The 17,515-nt window shown below is 45.5% G+C and overlaps 2 protein-coding genes across 2 annotated transcripts; one reads left to right on the top strand and one right to left on the bottom strand.

Moving 5' to 3' along the window:
- Positions 1-659: 659 nt before the first annotated feature.
- Positions 660-2,744, bottom strand: LOC112613427 (putative methyl-CpG-binding domain protein 3-like 5). Its single transcript, XM_025368920.1, has 2 exons — positions 2,671-2,744; positions 660-1,348 (listed from the first exon to the last, which is right to left on the bottom strand). The coding sequence occupies exons 1-2, from the start codon at positions 2,713-2,715 to the stop codon at positions 767-769; spliced, it is 627 nt and encodes a 208-aa protein (XP_025224705.1). The 5' UTR covers positions 2,716-2,744; the 3' UTR covers positions 660-766.
- Positions 2,745-13,292: 10,548 nt separating this feature from the next.
- Positions 13,293-15,561, top strand: LOC112613457 (putative methyl-CpG-binding domain protein 3-like 5). Its single transcript, XM_025368976.1, has 2 exons — positions 13,293-13,366; positions 14,980-15,561. The coding sequence occupies exons 1-2, from the start codon at positions 13,322-13,324 to the stop codon at positions 15,559-15,561; spliced, it is 627 nt and encodes a 208-aa protein (XP_025224761.1). The 5' UTR covers positions 13,293-13,321.
- The last annotated feature ends 1,954 nt before the right edge of the window (positions 15,562-17,515 follow it).

Below are 17,515 nucleotides of genomic sequence, written 5' to 3'. Positions count from 1 at the left end.
TTCAAGGGATTCTCTTGCCTCAGCCTCCCGAGTAGCTGAAATTACAGGCGCCCGCCACCACGCCTGGCTAATTATTGTATTTTTAGTAGAGATGGGGTTTCGCCATATTGGCCAGGCTGGTCCCGAACTCCTGACCTCAGATGATCTGCCCTCCTCCACCTCCCAAAGTGCTGGGACTATAGGCATCAGCCACAGCACCAGGCCAAAGATTAAATTAGAATGTAATATAAAAACTAATTAATGGCTGGGCACCGTGGCTCATGCCTGTAATCCCAGTACTTTGGGAGGCCAAGGTGGGCAGATTGCCTGAGGTCAGCAGTTCAAGACCAGCCTGGCCAGCATGGTGAAACCCCATCTCTACTAAAAATACAAAAAATAGCTGGGCATGGTGGCGCGTGCCTGGAATCCCAGCTACTGGGGAAGCTGAGGCAGGAGAATCACTTGAACCTGGGAAGCGGAGGTTGCGGTGAGCTGAGATCGCATCATTGCACTTCAGTCTGGACAACAGAGCGAGACTCCATCTCAAAACAAACAAACAAACCCACAACTCATTAAAATCATGGTAAACAGAAACTGAGGTGTACAACGACATGTAAAGGTTTCCCTCCTCATCCCATAAAACCCAATTTCTCACCACAAAACCATCCACTCCTTACACTTGTTGCCTTTCAAATACTTTTAATAAACAACAGGTGGGGAAGGAAAATTCAGAATAGGAAAGAAGATGGGCATTAAAAGAAAGGGATGCAAAACCCAGGACTGCACTTCATCTACCCGTCAGCATTTCTGCCTGCCTGGCCAGCCTGTCTGCCTGCAAGGCCCTGGCCAATCTCTCCCTGGCTTTCTTCACCCTCCTGGCCTGTCTCCGGATATCTGCACGAGTCACCAATTGGCCAGAGAGGGGCGGTGGGAGCTGACAACCCACTCCTGGGGTTGGCCCCCCTGCCACAGCTGGAAACTGCCCAGCGGTGGGCTCGGGCAGCCTGTGCACACGCTCAGCTCTACTCCTGTCCAGAGATTCACCGGCCATCCCCAGTGCGAGGATACTGAATACGTTCTCCAATTGCAGTGGACTTGAACCTTCGCCTTGGCTGCTGCAGGGCTGCAGGGCCTGCATTCTCTGGTAGGCGCAGAGTTGCTGTGACTTCTCCAGGTGCTCCTCCCCTTTTCTGCGTCTGACCTGGTTGTCAGGATGAGACCTGATCCTTGTCACTGGCCTCGGGAAGATGCAGCTGGTGAGTCTCACGGGGAGCGCAGACCTCGCAGCTCGTCTCCGTTGGGCCTTGGCCATGTGGATTTCTCGTTTCTTCTGTAAAGCCCAGGGCATCATGTTTCTTTTGAGCTTCCCCTTTCAAAAGAAAAGAAAAGGTGAAATTTCAACCAAATGGAGGCTGGAGAAGGTCAGCTCTGGGGGGCTTCTCTCAGCTCAGTGGAATCTTCCCACCAGCCTCTCTTTCTGGGGAAATGTGTCTCAATGGCACCGTACATCCTCAGCACCCGCAGGGTTTGTTAAACTCAGATCTCTGGACCTGAACCCAAGTGAGTCTGGGGTGGACCCGAGAGTCTGCATTTCTGCGTGTGATACTGATGCTGCTGGCAGGAGTTCCAGGCACTGACACGGGGTCCTGGGACCTCATCGGGCTGATGCCAGTCAAGGACTAAATGCTCAAGGTCATGACCCAGGGCCAGTTCCAGACCTTGTCCCTCCTCATCCTCCTCAGAGGACACCCCTCTCTTCTCTTCCCTGCCGCTGTCAGCTACACACATGCTGGTGCCTCCTAACCTATCCCCAACAGGACACCGGGATCCCAGACTTCCCTGTGAACCAAGACCTCACATTTCTCTGTATCTCTTGCTGCTGTGCTTCAGGACACACCAGCATTGTCATAGCTCCTTGACTCCCTGGTCTCCAAAGAAATGGTGCCCTCGCCAACCCTTAAACCCTCACTGCCACACCCGGATCCCATCTTCACCTGAGCACCTCCTGCTCCTGAAGAAAAACCTCAGAAACACCATGTTCACTTTCTGTTTCTGATAAGCTCAATTAACCAGAGTTGTACCATGAGGGAATCTTTTGATGGCATACTGGGAAAGATGATTAAGTTCTTCCTAAGATTTGAAATCCTTACTTGCTCTAACTCAATTAGAAGACTCTAGACTCATAAAGCTGTTTCAGATACAGTCTTTATCAGGGCACTTTCTACTTTAAAGCCTTCGTTTCTGTCCTTCTCATTTCACTTCTGTTGTCCTGGCATTAAGATTAACATTACCCCTTTACACGACCTAAGATGTTCCCCTTTGGAGGGAAAATTATTTAGTCCCCTTAGTTGCAGGGCACCTGTGATGTGCCAAGCTGTACAGTAGAACCCCTGATCCAGAAGTAAACTTCATAAATCACCGTTCTGTTGATTTTCATCTTGGTGAGAAGGAAGATATAATAAACACACTAAAAACAAATTTCTGATGGAATCGAAGCTATTATCCCCATATAGTTTCATGGGCAAAAATGAGAAGATTTTGAATATTATTCAACAAATATTAACACCTAAGGTATAACTTTCCACAACATCTAGTTTTAAGAACAACTCACTGCTAACTGTAAAGATGTTTTACTGAAAGAAAAAGGACACAAATGGACATTCTTGTGGTCGATAAAAATCCTGTACTCACCAGAACAGGTGGTCTTGGAAAAGAGGTGAACGCAGGCTTTCCCATAGCTGTAGAGTTTCTCCTGCTGACCCCACTCCTGAGATGCAGACAGCCCTTGGCTTGCTGGAAAATGCAGCGACTTCTGCATCTGGCTCCTCTTTTATAGAGAAAGGGAGTGATAACCCCGTCAGTGGATAATCCACAAGGAACGCCCTGTCTCCACCCACTGGATTTGAGGCATTTCTAAATCTTTATACAGAAACCAATGTGGTGTTACCGACACAGAGTGTTAGTAGAAAAAGAATTTAATATGTGTGTGTGGTGGGGTGGTATTTGCAATTAATATCAGCATTTTAGATATGTTTCCTTTTCCTCCCCTTCTTTCAAATATCTCTGAAAGCATTCTATGGAAGTAAGAATGGAACTGTTGGCTGGATGTGGTGGCTCACGCCTGTAATCCCAACACTTTGGGAGGCTGAGGCGGGCGGATCACCTGAGGTCAGGAGTTCGAGACCAGCCTCAACATGGAGAAACCCCGTCTCTACTAAAAATACAAAATTAGCCAGGTGTGCTGGTGCATGCCTGTCATCCCAGCTACTCGGGAGGCTGAGGCAGGAGAATCACTTGAACCTGGGAGGCAGAGGTTGCAGCGAGCCGAGATTGCACCATTGCACTCCAGCCTGGGAGACAAAAGCGAAACTCTGTCTCAAAAAAAAAAAAAAAAAAAAAAAACAAGACTGGACTTGTCCATGTACATAAATTTTCATGCACTATTTGATTTCATAACAAAAATTAAAGACCATTTAAATGTTCATCCAGAAAAAAATGCCCAACAACTTTCCAATGTTACTCACCCTGTGCTTTGGTTGGGATACCTGCTTTTGAACTGTCTTTCACTTTAGTAATCTAGACTTTTGCTAGGTTCAATTTCATCTTAATGTCTTCCTTTTTTGTTGTTGTTTGTTTTCTGAGATAGGGTCTCTGAGACAGTGTCACCCAGGCTGCAGTGCAGTGGCTCGATCATCGCTCACTGCAGCCTCGACCTTCTGGGCTCAGGAAATCCTCTCTCCTCAGCCTTCCAAGCAGCTGGGACCACAGGTACATGCCGCTCCACCCAGCTAACTTTTGTATTTTTTGTAGAGACAGGGTCTTGCCACGTTGCCCAGGCTCATCTCAAATTTCTAGGCTCAAGTGATCCTCCTTCCTCAGCTTCCCAAAGTGCTGGGATTACAGGTGTGAGCTGCCTCATCCAGCCAATTTCTTACATTCTTAATTGCTGTTCTAACTATAAGACACAATAAATAGCTTTAATTAAATAATAGGTTGAAAAGCAACTCCACACTTTTTGAGAGACAAACTTTCCTTTCAATACAATAAAACTCAAAATGGCAAGGAGAAAAGTATAACTTGGATCACATTAAATTATATTAAGATTAAAAAGACTTAGTAAGAGCTCCCATTACTCAAGCTGGACACGGTGGCTCACACCTGTAATCCCAAGAGTCCAAGGTGAGCAGATCACCTGAGGTTGGGAGTTTGAGACCAGCCTGGCCAACATGGTGAAACCCTGTCTCTACAAAAAATACAAAAATTGATTGGGCGTGGTGACGGGCACCTGTAATCCCAGCTACTCAGGAGGCTGAGGCAGGAGAATGGTGTGAACCTGGGAGGTGGAGGTTGCAGTGAGCTGAGATTGCACCACTGCACTCCAGCCTGGGTGACAGAGTGAGACTCCATCTCAACAAAAAAAAAGAAAGAAAAGAAAAGAAAAAAGAAAAACACCTAATAAATAAACAGACCTAATAAAAAAGAAATACAATCTCAACAGTCTTGGTCTATGTGGTTACTACTTAGTTTTGTTCTTATTATTTTTCATGATCTTTTCCTTGTATAAATCTTCCTGGTTTGATCTTTGGGGAGGCAGACAGATGCTGGCTAGGAAGTTTAAGACACAGTTAGCTTACATATTTATCACATTGTGGCTATTTCAACGTACTGATGCCTCCCCCAGCAAACTCCAACATACAGATAAAATATCTGCACTCCAGCCTGGGCGACAGAGACTCCATCTAAAAAAAAAAAAACACACACACACACACACAGAAAAAAGAAAGATCTCCCATTAATCAAAATGCAGTGAGAAATGGGTGTTGGAAAATCATATTGGAAAATATATTTGCATGACATGCATCCAGTAAAGTACATCAAGCCAGAATACAGAATAGAAAGATGTCCATCAAATGAAAAAAAATATATAAAAGATGTACATACAAAATGGGTGAAAAACCTCAGTAGGCACTACTGAAGACAGAATAAATAAACGGTCAATAAAATCCTGAACACATGTCCAAATTCTGTTTGGCTTCAGATAAATGCTGATGAAAAATCACAATGAGATATTCATACACACTTCTGTTTGGCTAAAATGAAAAAACAGCAATGCCAAGTGCAGACAAGGCTATGGAGCAATCGTACCATTCATGTATAGCTAGTGAGAGTTTAAATATATCCCAACCTAGATGTACATTGGAATCTCCTGGAGAGTTTGAAAAACTAATGGCAGCACCCACCCCTATACATTTGTATTCCACTGATGTTGGATGCAGCCTGGGGTACAGGAATTTTACAATCCCCCAAAGGCCAAAAGGACAGCCAGGGATGACACACCACTTCCCTGGGTGGTTTGGAGTCTATGGTTCTGAACCTTGGTTTGCAGAAAACACACCTGGGCACCTTTCAGACCAATGTCTCGGGATGCCTATGGGAGGGACCAGGAAATCAGAATTAATTAATTAATTTATTTATTTATTTATTGAGACAGAGTCTCCCTCTATTGCCTTCTGCCTCTGTTGCCCAGGCTGGAGTGCAGTGGCATGCTCTAAGGTCACTGCAAGCTCCACCTCCCAGATTTAAGCTATTCTCCTGCCTCAGCCTCCCAAGTAGCAGATATTACAGGCCTGAGACACCACACCCAACTAATTTTTTTTTCTTTTTTTTTTTCTTGGAGACAGAGTCTCACTCTGTTGCCCAGGCTGGAGTGCAATGATGTGATCTCAGCTCACCTCAACCTCCACCTCCCAGGTTCAAGCGATTCTCCTGCCTCAGCCTCCCAAGTTCCAAGTAGCTGGGATTACAGGCCTCCGCCACCACACCTGGCTATTTTTGTATATTTTTTTTAGTACAGACGAGGTATCACCATGTCGGCCAGGCTGGTCTTGAACTCCTGACCTCAGGTGATCTGCCCACCTCAGCCTCCCAAAGTGCTAGGATTACAGGCATGAGCCACCATGCCCAGCCACACCCAGCTAATATTTGTATTCTTAGTAGAGTCAGGTTTTCATCATGTTGGCCAGGCTGGTCTTGTCCTGACCTCAAGTGATCTGCCCACCTCAGCCTCTCAAACGTAGGGTCCAGCCCCACAGGGTTGGTGGGTTTTTCTCCCTGTGTGTGGAGACAAGAGATTGTAGAAATAAAGACACAGGACAAAGAGATAAAAGAAAAGACAGCTGGGTCCAGGGGACCACTACCACGAAGATGTGGAGACCAGTAGTGGCCCCCAATGCCAGGCTGTAGTGATATTTATTGGATACAAGACAAAGGGGCAGGGTAAGGAGTGTGAGCCATCTCCAATGATAGGTAAGATCACGTGGGTCACGTGTCCACTGGACAGGGGGCCCTTCCCTGCCTGGCAGCCAAGGCAGAGAGAAAGAGAGGAGAGAGAGAGAGAGACAGCTTACGCCATTATTTCTGCATATCAGAGACTTTTAATACTTTCACTAATTTGCTACTGTTATCTAAAAGGCAGAGCCAGGTGTACAGTATGGAACATGAAGGCAGACTAGGAGCATGACCACTGAAGCACAGCATCACAGGGAGACGGTTGGGTCTCTGGATAACCTGCGGGCAGGCCTGACTGATGTCAGGCCCTGCACAAGAGGTGGAGGAGTAGAGCCTTCTCTGAACTCCTCCAGGGAAAGGGGGACTCCCTTTCCCTGTCTTCCCTGTCTGCTAAGTAGCGGGTGCTTTTCCTTGACACTGACGCTACCGCTAGACCACGGTCTGCTTGGCAACGGGCATCTTCCCAGATGCTGGCGTTACCACTAGACCAAGGAGCCCTCTGGTGGCCCTGCCCGGGCATAACAGAAGGCTCACACTCCTGTCTTCTGGTCACTTCTCACCATGTCCCCTCAGCTATCTCTGTATGGCCTGGTTTTTCCTAGGTTATGATTATAGAGTGAGGATTATGATAATATTGGAGTAAAGAGTAATTGCTACAAACCAATGATTAATGATATTCATACATAATCATATCTATGATCTGTATCTAGTATAACTATTCTTATTTTATGTATTTTATTATACTGGAACAGCTCGTGCCCTCGATCTCTTGCCTCGGCACCTGGGTGGCTTGTCGCCCACACCCAACAGAATTTATTGTTATTATTATTTTTAAGAACCCCAAGTCCTGCCCAGGCAGAGTGGTTTATGTCTGTTACCCCAGCACTTTGGGAGGCCAAGGTGGACAGACCATTTGAGGTCAACAGTTTGCGACCAGCCTGGCCGAGTTGGTGAAACCCCATCTCTACTAAAAATACAAAAATTAGGCTGGGCGCAGTGGCTCACTCCTGTAATCCCAGCACTTTGGGAGGCTAAGGTGGGGGGATCACTTGAGGCCAGGAGTTCAAGAGCAGCCCGGCCAACATGGTGAAACCTCATCTCTACTAAAAATACAAAAATTAGCTGGGCGTGGTGGTGGGCGCTGTAATCCCAGGTACTCAGGAGGCTGAGACAGGAGAATTGCTTGAACCTGGGAGGCAGAGGTTGTAGTGAGCCGAGATCGCACCACTGCACTCCAGCCTGCCTGACAGAGCGAGACTCTGTTTCAAAAAAAAAAAAAAATACAAAATTTAGCTAGGCTTGGTGGCGGGCACCTGTAATAACAGTGACTTGAGAGGCTGAGGCAGCAGAATTGCTTGAATCCAGGAGGTGGAATTTGCAGTGAGCTGAGATCATGCCACAGAACTACAGCCTGGGTGACAGAGCCAGACTCTATCTCAAAAAAAAAAAAAAAAAGAACTCCAAGTCCTTCAATTGTAAGTCAAGAAGAGGACATTTCTGTCATTTCAGGGTGTCTCAGGTTTTGCAGCACATCACAGTAAAATTTAAAAGGATTGGTGTCTGGATCCCAGGCAGGATCATTTGTATCTGTATAATAGTTTGCTGAGGTGCTGAGGGAGGCTTCAGTACCTTGAAATTGCCCTATGTGATAAAATATGTAAGCTAATTGTGTCTTTTATTCTCTTTTAGGGGGACGGGGTCTCGCTGTCACCCAGGCTGGAGTGCAGTGGCACAATCTCGGCTCACTGCAAGCTCCGTCTCCTGGGTTCATGCCATTCTCCTGCCTCAGCCTCCTGAGTAGCTGGGACTACAGGCCCCCGAGACCACACCCAGCTATTTTTTTTTCGTATTTTTTAGCAGAGATGGGGTTTCACCGTGTTAGCCAGAATGATCTCCATCTCCTGACCTCGTGCTCCTCCCACCTTGGCCTCCCAAAGTGCTGAAATTACAGGCGTGAGCCACTGTGCCCAGCCCTAATTGTGTCTTAAACTTCCTAGTCCCAGGTCCAAATTGGCAAACTCGCCAGCGTCTGTCTGCATCCCCAAAGATCAAACCAGGAAGATTTATACAAGGAAAATATCATGAAAAATCATTAAAAAAAAACTTGAGTAGTCACTGCAGAGACCAAGGCTGCCGAGATTGTATTTTTTTTTTGTCTGTTTATTTATTAAGTGTTGCATGTTGATTTGTTTGTTTCTTTTGAGACAAAGTCTTTCTCACTGTCACACAGGCTGGAGTGCAGTGGCATGATCTCAGATCACTGCAACCTCCACCTCCCGGGTTCAAGGCATTCGTGTACCTCAGCCCCCCAAGTAGCTAGGACTACAGGTGTGCACCACCATGCCTGGTTTATTTTTGTATTTTAGTAGAGACGGAGTTTCATCATGTTGTCCAGGCTGGTCTCGAACTCCTGGCCTCAAGTGATCTGCCTGTCAAAGTGCTGCGATTAGAGGCAGGAGCCACTGCACCCAGCCATGTTTTGTTTTTAATTGTATATATTTAAGGCATACATAATGTTTTGATACACATATATGTAGCAAAATGATTATTACAATGAAGCAAAGGAACATATCTGTCTCCTGACATATTTACCTTTGTGTTATGTGTGTATACAAAGAGTAGCTGAGATCTACTCTTTCGGCAAATTCCAGTATACAAGGTGGTATTCCTGAGGTTGCTTTTATGGGGTGGAAGTTTGCTACAGATTGGCCTTAAGCAGGAGTTGGTATCTCAGTCTCTTTTCCTCAATTGTTATTGGCATAGAACTTACAAAGAGCAAAGTGCAAAAAATCAAACACATACGTGTTCATGAACTTTCACAAACTGAACACACTCATGTGCACAGCACTGAAATCAACCAACAGAATAGCGGATTCATCCCCAGTTGCCTTTTCCTGCCACCCTGTCCTGCCTCCCAGAAGGGCACCCTCTGTTGTAACAGCACCTAGGATTAGTTTGACTGGTTTTTGTTTCACGTCTAGGGAACCACATTGTATGGACAGTCTTGGGTGTGGATTAACCTCAGCTTTGAGAGATCAAAGGTTAAGGATGTGCCGATAGTCATTTGTGAGTTCTGATTGCTGTGAGGTGATCCGCTGGGTGCAGATGCCCCAGTATTTATTCATTCTCCTGCTGTTCATTGGTTGGTTTCTGACAAGAGCTATGATGACTGCAGGTTCTGTGCCCCTCAGAACATGAAATTAGTGGGCACACACGCACAATGTTGAGATAAATGCTGTGTGCAAGGGAAGAGGGTAGACGTATGTACAGTTTTTGGGGTTTATTTGTTTGTTTCTTTAAGACAGAGTATCGATCTGTTGCCCAGGCTGGAGTGCAGTGGCACAATCTTGGCTCACTTCAACCTCCACCTCCTGGGTTCAAGCGATTCTCCTGCCTCAGCCTCCTCAGTAGCTGGAACTACAGGCCTGCACCAGCACACCTGGTTCCTTTTTTTGTATTTTTAGTAGAGACGAGGTTTCACTATGCTATCCAGGCTGGTCTCGAACTCCTGACCTCAAGTAATCCACGCACCTCAGCCTCCTAAAGTGCTGGGATTACAGGCGTGAGCCATTGTGCCCAGCCTACAGCTTTTGTTTTTGAGACAGGGTCTTGCTGTGTTACCCAGGCTGGAGTGCAGTAGCTCAGTCATAACTCACTACAGCCTTGATCTCCTGGGCTCAAGTGATCCTCCCACTTCAGCCTCCTAAGTAGTTGGGACTACAGGCATACATCACCATGCCTGACAATATTTATTTTTTATTTTTTGTAGACATAAGGTCTTCCTTGTTGTCAGACTACTGAGCTCAAGCGATCCTCCCACCTCTGCCTCCCAAAATGCTGGGATTACAGGCGTAAACCACCGTACCTGGCCCTGTACAGCTTTAATAGATGTTTCCATATAGTTTTCCAAAGTGGTTATTCCAATTTAAACTCCCACAATCCTTACAGGAAAGACTGGTCCCTCCATAGTCTAGTCAGCACTTACTTGGTGTTTCTGTGTTTTTCCCTTTAGCTAAGCTGACGTCTGTATAATAATAATATCTCATTGTAATTTTTATTTTTTTAGCATTTCCCTGAAGCTAAAGGGGTTACACATTTGCTCAAATTTTGCTGGTCATTTAGGCCGGGCGCGGTGGCTCATGCCTGTAATCTCAGCACTTTGGGAGGCCAAGGCGGGTGGATCACTTGAGGTCAGGAGTTCAAGACCAGCCTGGGCAACAAGCTAAAAACCCAGTTTCTACTCAAAATACAAACATTAGCTGGATGTGGTGGTTGGAGCCTGTAATCCCACCTACTCAGGAGGCTGAGGCAGGAGAATCGCTTGACCCTAGAAGGCAGAGGTTGCAGTGAGCCAAGATCATGCCACTATACTCCAGCCTGGGTGACAGAGCAAGACTCCACCTCAAAATAACAATAACAATAATAATAATAATAATAATTTTTTACGGTCACTTGTTTATATTCTTTTGTGTAGGATTCATTCGAGTCTTTCACCCAGTTTCAAGTGTGTTTTCATTATTTTTCTCTGTTTGTTTGACATTATTCGTTATATACTCTGGCTTGATGCATTTTCCTGGGGGTACAGAATCAAAACCTCTTCCCCCCTCTCATTTTCCGCCCTTTCTCTCTTACTGATGTATTTTAATGAATAGTTGCTCTTAATGCATCTTCATTGGTTCACATTTGAATTTTCTCCTTTCTATTTAGAGTTTTATTGTATCAAGAAGAAATACTGTCTCCTCATTGACTGTGAAGCTGTTCTTCCACCTAGTTTTTAATTAAAGCTATTTACTGTGCTTTATATTTAGGACTGAAACTAAGAATATAAGAAATTAGGCCAGGCACGGTGGCTCACACCTGTAATCCTATCACTTTGAGAGGCCAAGGCAGGTGAGTCACTTGAGGTCAGGAGTTCAAGACTACCCTGGCCAACACGGCAAAACCCCGTCTCTACAAAAAATACAAAAATAAGCTGGGTGTGATGGTGTGTGCCTGTAGTCCTAGCTACCTGGGAGGCTGAAGCAGGAGAATTGCTTGAACCTGGGAGGCGGAGGTTGCAGTGAGCCAAGATCATACCACTGCTATTCAGCCCGGGTGACAGAGTGAGACCCTGTCTCAAGAGAAATGAAAGAAAGAAAGAAGCAAAGGAAGGAAGGAAGGAAGGAAGGAAGGAAGGAAGGAAGGAAGGAAAGAAAGAAGGAAGGAAAAGGATAGGAAAGGAAAGGAAGAAAAAAAGAAGGAAAAGAAATTAAAATGAGATTGAACCTAGAAAAAACGTAGATTAGCAAAGTGGAAGAGAGTTCAAGAGCAAATATTTCCACCAAAGCACAAAATGAACAATGCTGGAAAATTCAGAGACAAGTGGGATGTGATTAAAATAAGAGTAGAGAGAACTTGGAGAAGAATGGATATCAGAAGTGAAGGATACACATGCACCTTCCAAACTGATGAAAGACATCAAGCCACAGATGCAATTAACCCCACACCCTCTAGGCAAAGGAAATACACAGGAAGCAATAATGAGCTACACTGTGGCCTACAAACCAACGACAACGAGAAAGAGTTTAGAGAATGTGGAAACCAAAGAAGCAAGGAAAAGCCTGACAGCTGACATCTCAACACACATAAAATGAGATAGACATCAGTGGAGCACCGTTTCTAACATGCTAAAAGAAATTTGTCAAGCCAGACACCTATACCCAACAGCAATATTGCCCATGCCTAAATAAAGGTGTAAAGGAAAACAATTAGTTGTTAGCAGCATTGAATTAGAAAAGAAAATACTAGAATGAATTCTCAAGTCCACAGGGAAATAATCCCAGATTGAATGCCAGAAATGCAGAAAGAATAAATATGAACGGACAAGATAATCTTTAGGTAAGCATTAGCGCATATTGCTTTACATAGAATTAATATGCATGACAATGGTAATACAAAAGTCAGAAAAAGCTAAAAAGAGAAAAGTGTTCTAAAGTATTAGCATTTTGTGGGGGGGTTCAAGTAAGTAATTGTGTCAGAGTATATGATTTAACTATTAGTATAACTACACAGATTTGTATGGCTGTAAGTAGCAAGTTCCTAGAGAGAACAATAAAATAATAAACATATTTAATTCAAAGTCAGCCAAGTAAAGGCAAAAGGAACATTCATTAATTGGTTAAGTCAAAACCTAGGAAAAATGAGACGATTGAAACAATTTCAAATGTACTGGTAATTATATTAAATGTAAATGCACAAAATAGAATTTTTTTTTTTTTTTTTGAGATGGAGTCTCACTCTGTCGTCCATGCTGAACTGCAGTGGCGTGATCTCAGCTCACTGCGACCTTTCTCTCCCAGTTTCAAGCGATTCTCCTGCTTCAGCCTCCCGAGTAGCTGGGATTACAGGCGTGTGCCACCACGCACGAGTAATTTTTGTCTTTTTAGTAGAAACGGGGTTTCACTATGTTGGCCAAGCTGGTCTTGAACTCCTGACCTCAGGTGATCTACCTGCCTCGGTCTCCCAAAGTGCTGGGATTAAAGGCGTGAGCCACCTCACCCAGCCAAAGTAGTAATTTCTTTGCAACAACTGTGTGACATATTCTATAGGATTGTGAATAAAAGTTTTGGGCTTTCTTTTCTTGAAGAACATTTAAATGGTCTTTAGTTTTTGTTATTAAATCAAATATTACATGAACATTTATGTACATAGACAATTCCATTTCTATTTCTATAGAAAGTATTCAGAGATGTTTGGAAGACTGGGAGGAAAAGGAAACATATCTAAAATGCTGATATTAACTGCAAATACCACCCCGCCACACGCACACACTTATTAAATTCTTTATCTACTAACGCTCTGTCTAGGTAACACACTGGTTTCTGTATAAAGATTTAGAAATGCCTCAAATCCAATGGGCGGAGACAGGGTGTTCCCTGTGGATTATCCACTGATTGGGTTATCACTCCCTTTCTGTATAAAAAGGGGAACCAGAGGCAGAAGTCACTGCATTTGCCAGCAAGCCAAGGGCTGTCTGCATCTCAAGAGTGGGGTCAGCAAGAGAAACTCTACAGCTATGGGAGAGCCTGCGTTCACCTCTTTTCCAAGACCACCTGTTCTGGTGAGTACGGGATTTTTATTGACCACAAGAATGTCCATTTGTGTCCTTTTTCTTTCAGTAAAACATCTTTACAGTTAGCGGTGAGTTGTTCTTAAAACTGGATGTTGTGGAAAGTTATACTTTAGGTGTTAATATTTGTTGAATAATATTCAAAGTCTTCTCATTTTTGCCCATGAAACTATATGGGGATAATAGCTTCAGATTTTTTTTTTTTTAATCCAACATCACTAGGAAGGGGAAGAAGTATTATTTGGCCTTGCAGTCTTCAAATTGTCTCCTTCTCTGGAAAGTACTTGAACCAGAAATTGCTTGGTCCCTTTAAAAAAAATAGTTCTCCAGTTAAATTTCATGATTAGTTAGTTAGTCCCCTAAACTCACTGTCACGATTCATTGTAGTGAATTTCTTTCTTTTCTGTTTCTCCGTTTCTCCTTCCTCCATCCCTCTCTGTCTCTCTCTTCCTCTTCATCACGGAACTTAATTATATCTGATATCCTATCAGAAATTTGTTTTTAGTGTGTTTATTACGTCTTCCTTCTCACCAAGATGAAAATCAACAGAACGGTGATTTATGAAGTTTACTTCTGGATCAGGGGTTCTACTGTACAGCTTGGCACATCACAGGTGCCCTGCAACTAAGGGGACTAAATAATTTTCCCTCCAAAGGGGAACATCTTAGGTCGTGTAAAGGGGTAGTGTTAATCTTAATGCCAGGACAACAGAAGTGAAATGAGAAGGACAGAAACGAAGGCTGTAAAGTAGAAAGTGCCCTGATAAAGACTGTATCTGAAACAGCTTTATGAGACTAGAGTCTTCTAATTGAGTTAGAGCAAGTAAGGATTTCAAATCTTAGGAAGAACTTAATCATCTTTCCCAGTATGTCATCAAAAGATTTTCTTATGGTACAACTCTAGTTAATTGAGCTTATCAGAAACAGAAAGTGAACATGGTATTTCTGAGGTTTTTCTTCAGGAGCAGGAGGCGCTCAGGTGAAGATGGGATCCGGGTGTGGCAGTGAGGATTTAAGGGTTGGCGAGGGCACCATTTCTTTGGAGACCAGGGAGTCAAGGAGCTATGACAATGCTGGTGTGTCCTGAAGCACAGCAGCAAGAGATACAGAGAAATGTGAGGTCTTGGTTCACAGGGAAGTCTGGGATCCCGGTGTCCTGTTGGGGATAAGTTAGGAGGCACCAGCATGTGTGTAGCTGACAGCGGCAGGGAAGAGAAGAGAGGGGTGTCCTCTGAGGAGGATGAGGAGGGACAAGGTCTGGAACTGGCCCTGGGTCATGACCTTGAGCATTTAGTCCTTGACTGGCATCAGCCCGATGAGGTCCCAGGACCCCGTGTCAGTGCCTGGAACTCCTGCCAGGAACATCAGCATCACACGCAGAAATGCAGACTCTCGGGTCCACCCCAGACTCACTTGGGTTCAGGTCCAGAGATCTGAGTTTAACAAACCCTGCGGGTGCTGAGGATGTACGGTGCCATTTGAGACACATTTCCCCAGAAAGAGAGGCTGGTGGGGAGATTCCACTGAGCTGAGAGAAGCCCCCCAGAGCTGACCTTCTCCAGCCTCCATTTGGCTGAAATTTCACCTTTTCTTTTCTTTTGAAAGGGGAAGCTCAAAAGAAACATGATGCCCTGGGCTTTAGAGAAGAAACGAGAAATCCACATGGCCAAGGCCCAACGGAGACGAGCTGCGAGGTCTGCTCTCCCCATGAGACTCACCAGCTGCATCTTCCCGAGGCCGGTGACAAGGATCAGGTCTCATCCTGACAACCAGGTCAGACGCAGAAAAGGGGAGGAGCACCTGGAGAAGCCACAGCAACTCTGCGCCTACCAGAGAATGCAGGCCCTGCAGCCCTGCAGCAGCCAAGGCGAAGGTTCAAGTCCACTGCAATTGGAGAACGTCTTCAGTATCCTCGCACCGGGGATGGCCGGTGAATCTCTGGACAGGAGTAGAGCTGAGCGTGTGCACAGGCTGCCCGAGCCCACCGCTGGGCAGTTTCCAGCTGTGGCAGGGGGGCCAACCCCAGGAGTGGGTTGTCAGCTCCCACCGCCCCTCTCTGGCCAATTGGTGACTCGTGCAGATATCCGGAGACAGGCCAGGAGGGTGAAGAAAGCCAGGGAGAGATTGGCCAGGGCCTTGCAGGCAGACAGGCTGGCCAGGCAGGCAGAAATGCTGACAGGTGGATGAACTGCAGGAGGAGGGGGCGCTGAGAAGCTGTTGGGGGTGTGTCCCCAGAGTCGGATGCTGGTCCTCTTTCCTACTCTCAATTGTTACACTTTGTACTTCCCCACCTGTTCTTTATTAAAAGCATTTGAAAGGCAACAAGTGTAAGGAGTGGATGGTTTTGTGGTGAGAAATTGGGTTTCGTGAGGCAGAGGGAGACCTTTACATGTACACCTCAATGTCTGTTTACCGTGATTTTAATTAGGTTTTCTTTTCTTTCTCTTTCTTTCTCTCTTTAATTATTTTTTGGTTTTAGACAGTTTCCCTTTGTTGCCCAGGCTGGAGTACAATGGCGCGATCTCGGCTCACTGCAACCCTTGCCTCCCGGGTTTAAGCAATTCTCCTGCCTCAGCCTCCCGAGTAGCTGGGATTACAGGCATGCGCCACCACGCCCGGCTAATTTTGTATTTTTAGTAGAGACAGGGGTTTTATCATGTTGGCCAGGCTGGTCTCAAACTCCCAACCTCAGGTAATCCACCCGCCTCGGCCTCCCAAAGTGCTGGGATTACAGGCATGAGCCACCACGCCCAGCCGTGCATTCTTCTTTAAACCATTGGCTGTTTATGAGTCTGCTATTTAATTTCCACATGTCTGAATGTTGTTGACTGAAGATACAAAGTATCTTCTATGATTGCTCTAGAAAGAAGCTGGAAATTCACAATAAAAAGAATGCTGGAAAATTCAGATGTAGAAATTAAATAGCAGAGTCTTAAGCAGCCAATGGTTTAAAGAAGAATGCATGACTGGGTGTGGTGGCTCATGCCTGTAATCCCAGCACTTTGGGAGGCCGAGACAGGTGGATCACCTGAGGTCAGGAGTTCAAGACCAGCCTGACCAACATGGAGAAACCCCGTCTCTACTAAAAATACAAATAAAATTTAGCGCTGGAACCCGAGAGGCGGAGGTTGCAGTGAGCCGAGATCAGGCCATTTCACTCCAGCCTGGGTGACAAAAGTGAAACTCCATCTCAAAAAAAAAAAAAAAAAAAAAAAAAATCCTTGTGGAGGTCACAGCTTTATTCATTCACCTTAGAAATACAGAGTTTGTTAAGACGATGATATCTTATTTACTTATTGAATTTTTTCCAGTACAAGTTTAATATTCATTAAAGGAGTTTTTTTTTTCGGGTTGGGGGGAGAATGGCGGCAGGTAGTAGGATCTGCTGAAGGCAAGAGCTTCACTGTGATGATGGAGCCCCGCACCTCGGGTTTCCCGCAGCCCAGGATCTGGTGGCAGACAATGGTATCATCACATCTTTGTTCCTGCAAGGATGGGACGTGGTCTGCCTCATCTCCCGGGCACATCAGGAGCGCTTTCCAGACTCCGGGTGATCGGGGAATAGCTGCCAGTATGGTCTTAGTTGGGGTCTCCTCCTGACCCATGTTAATCCATGAACGCCCCATGATGTGGGCTAGTGAGGGCCTCTCCCTGGAGTCAAGGACCAGAAATGTGTTTATGAGGCGTTCTAGTTCTATGGAAATGAGAAACGGGATCTCCTGTCATCATTCACACAGTATTAGTGTTGTCCTCAGCCCCACAAAAGTCTGTCCGACAGATGGCAGGCCCCGGCCACCATGGTGTAGACAGTGACTCCCAAACTCCACATGCCCACCGGGGTCCATCGTACTTTTGTCCTGGGGAACAGTTCCGAGGCTGCGTAAGAGGAGCTCCCACCGAAGGGCCTCAGCTTTCAGCCTACGGTGAATCTGGTATCAAAGCCAGAGTCTGTTGTTTCCGCGTCGTGCTGAGCCTCCTCAGGGAAGTTCTCTGGCTTCAGAACCCTGTAGATAATTTCCTGCTAGAAGCCTCACTGCACGGAATACCCTATTTGCTGGAACTTGCCACGGGCCACTTCGCCCTTCAAGGAGGAGAATTCGAGGGTGAAGTCGGATAGCTCTCTCGAGCTGGCTTAATCCAC

The sequence above is a fragment of the Theropithecus gelada genome, chromosome 19 (assembly GCF_003255815.1).
Source record: "Theropithecus gelada isolate Dixy chromosome 19, Tgel_1.0, whole genome shotgun sequence".
Classification (NCBI taxonomy): Eukaryota; Metazoa; Chordata; class Mammalia; order Primates; family Cercopithecidae; genus Theropithecus; species Theropithecus gelada.
This window is presented reverse-complemented; position numbering and strand designations above follow the sequence as displayed.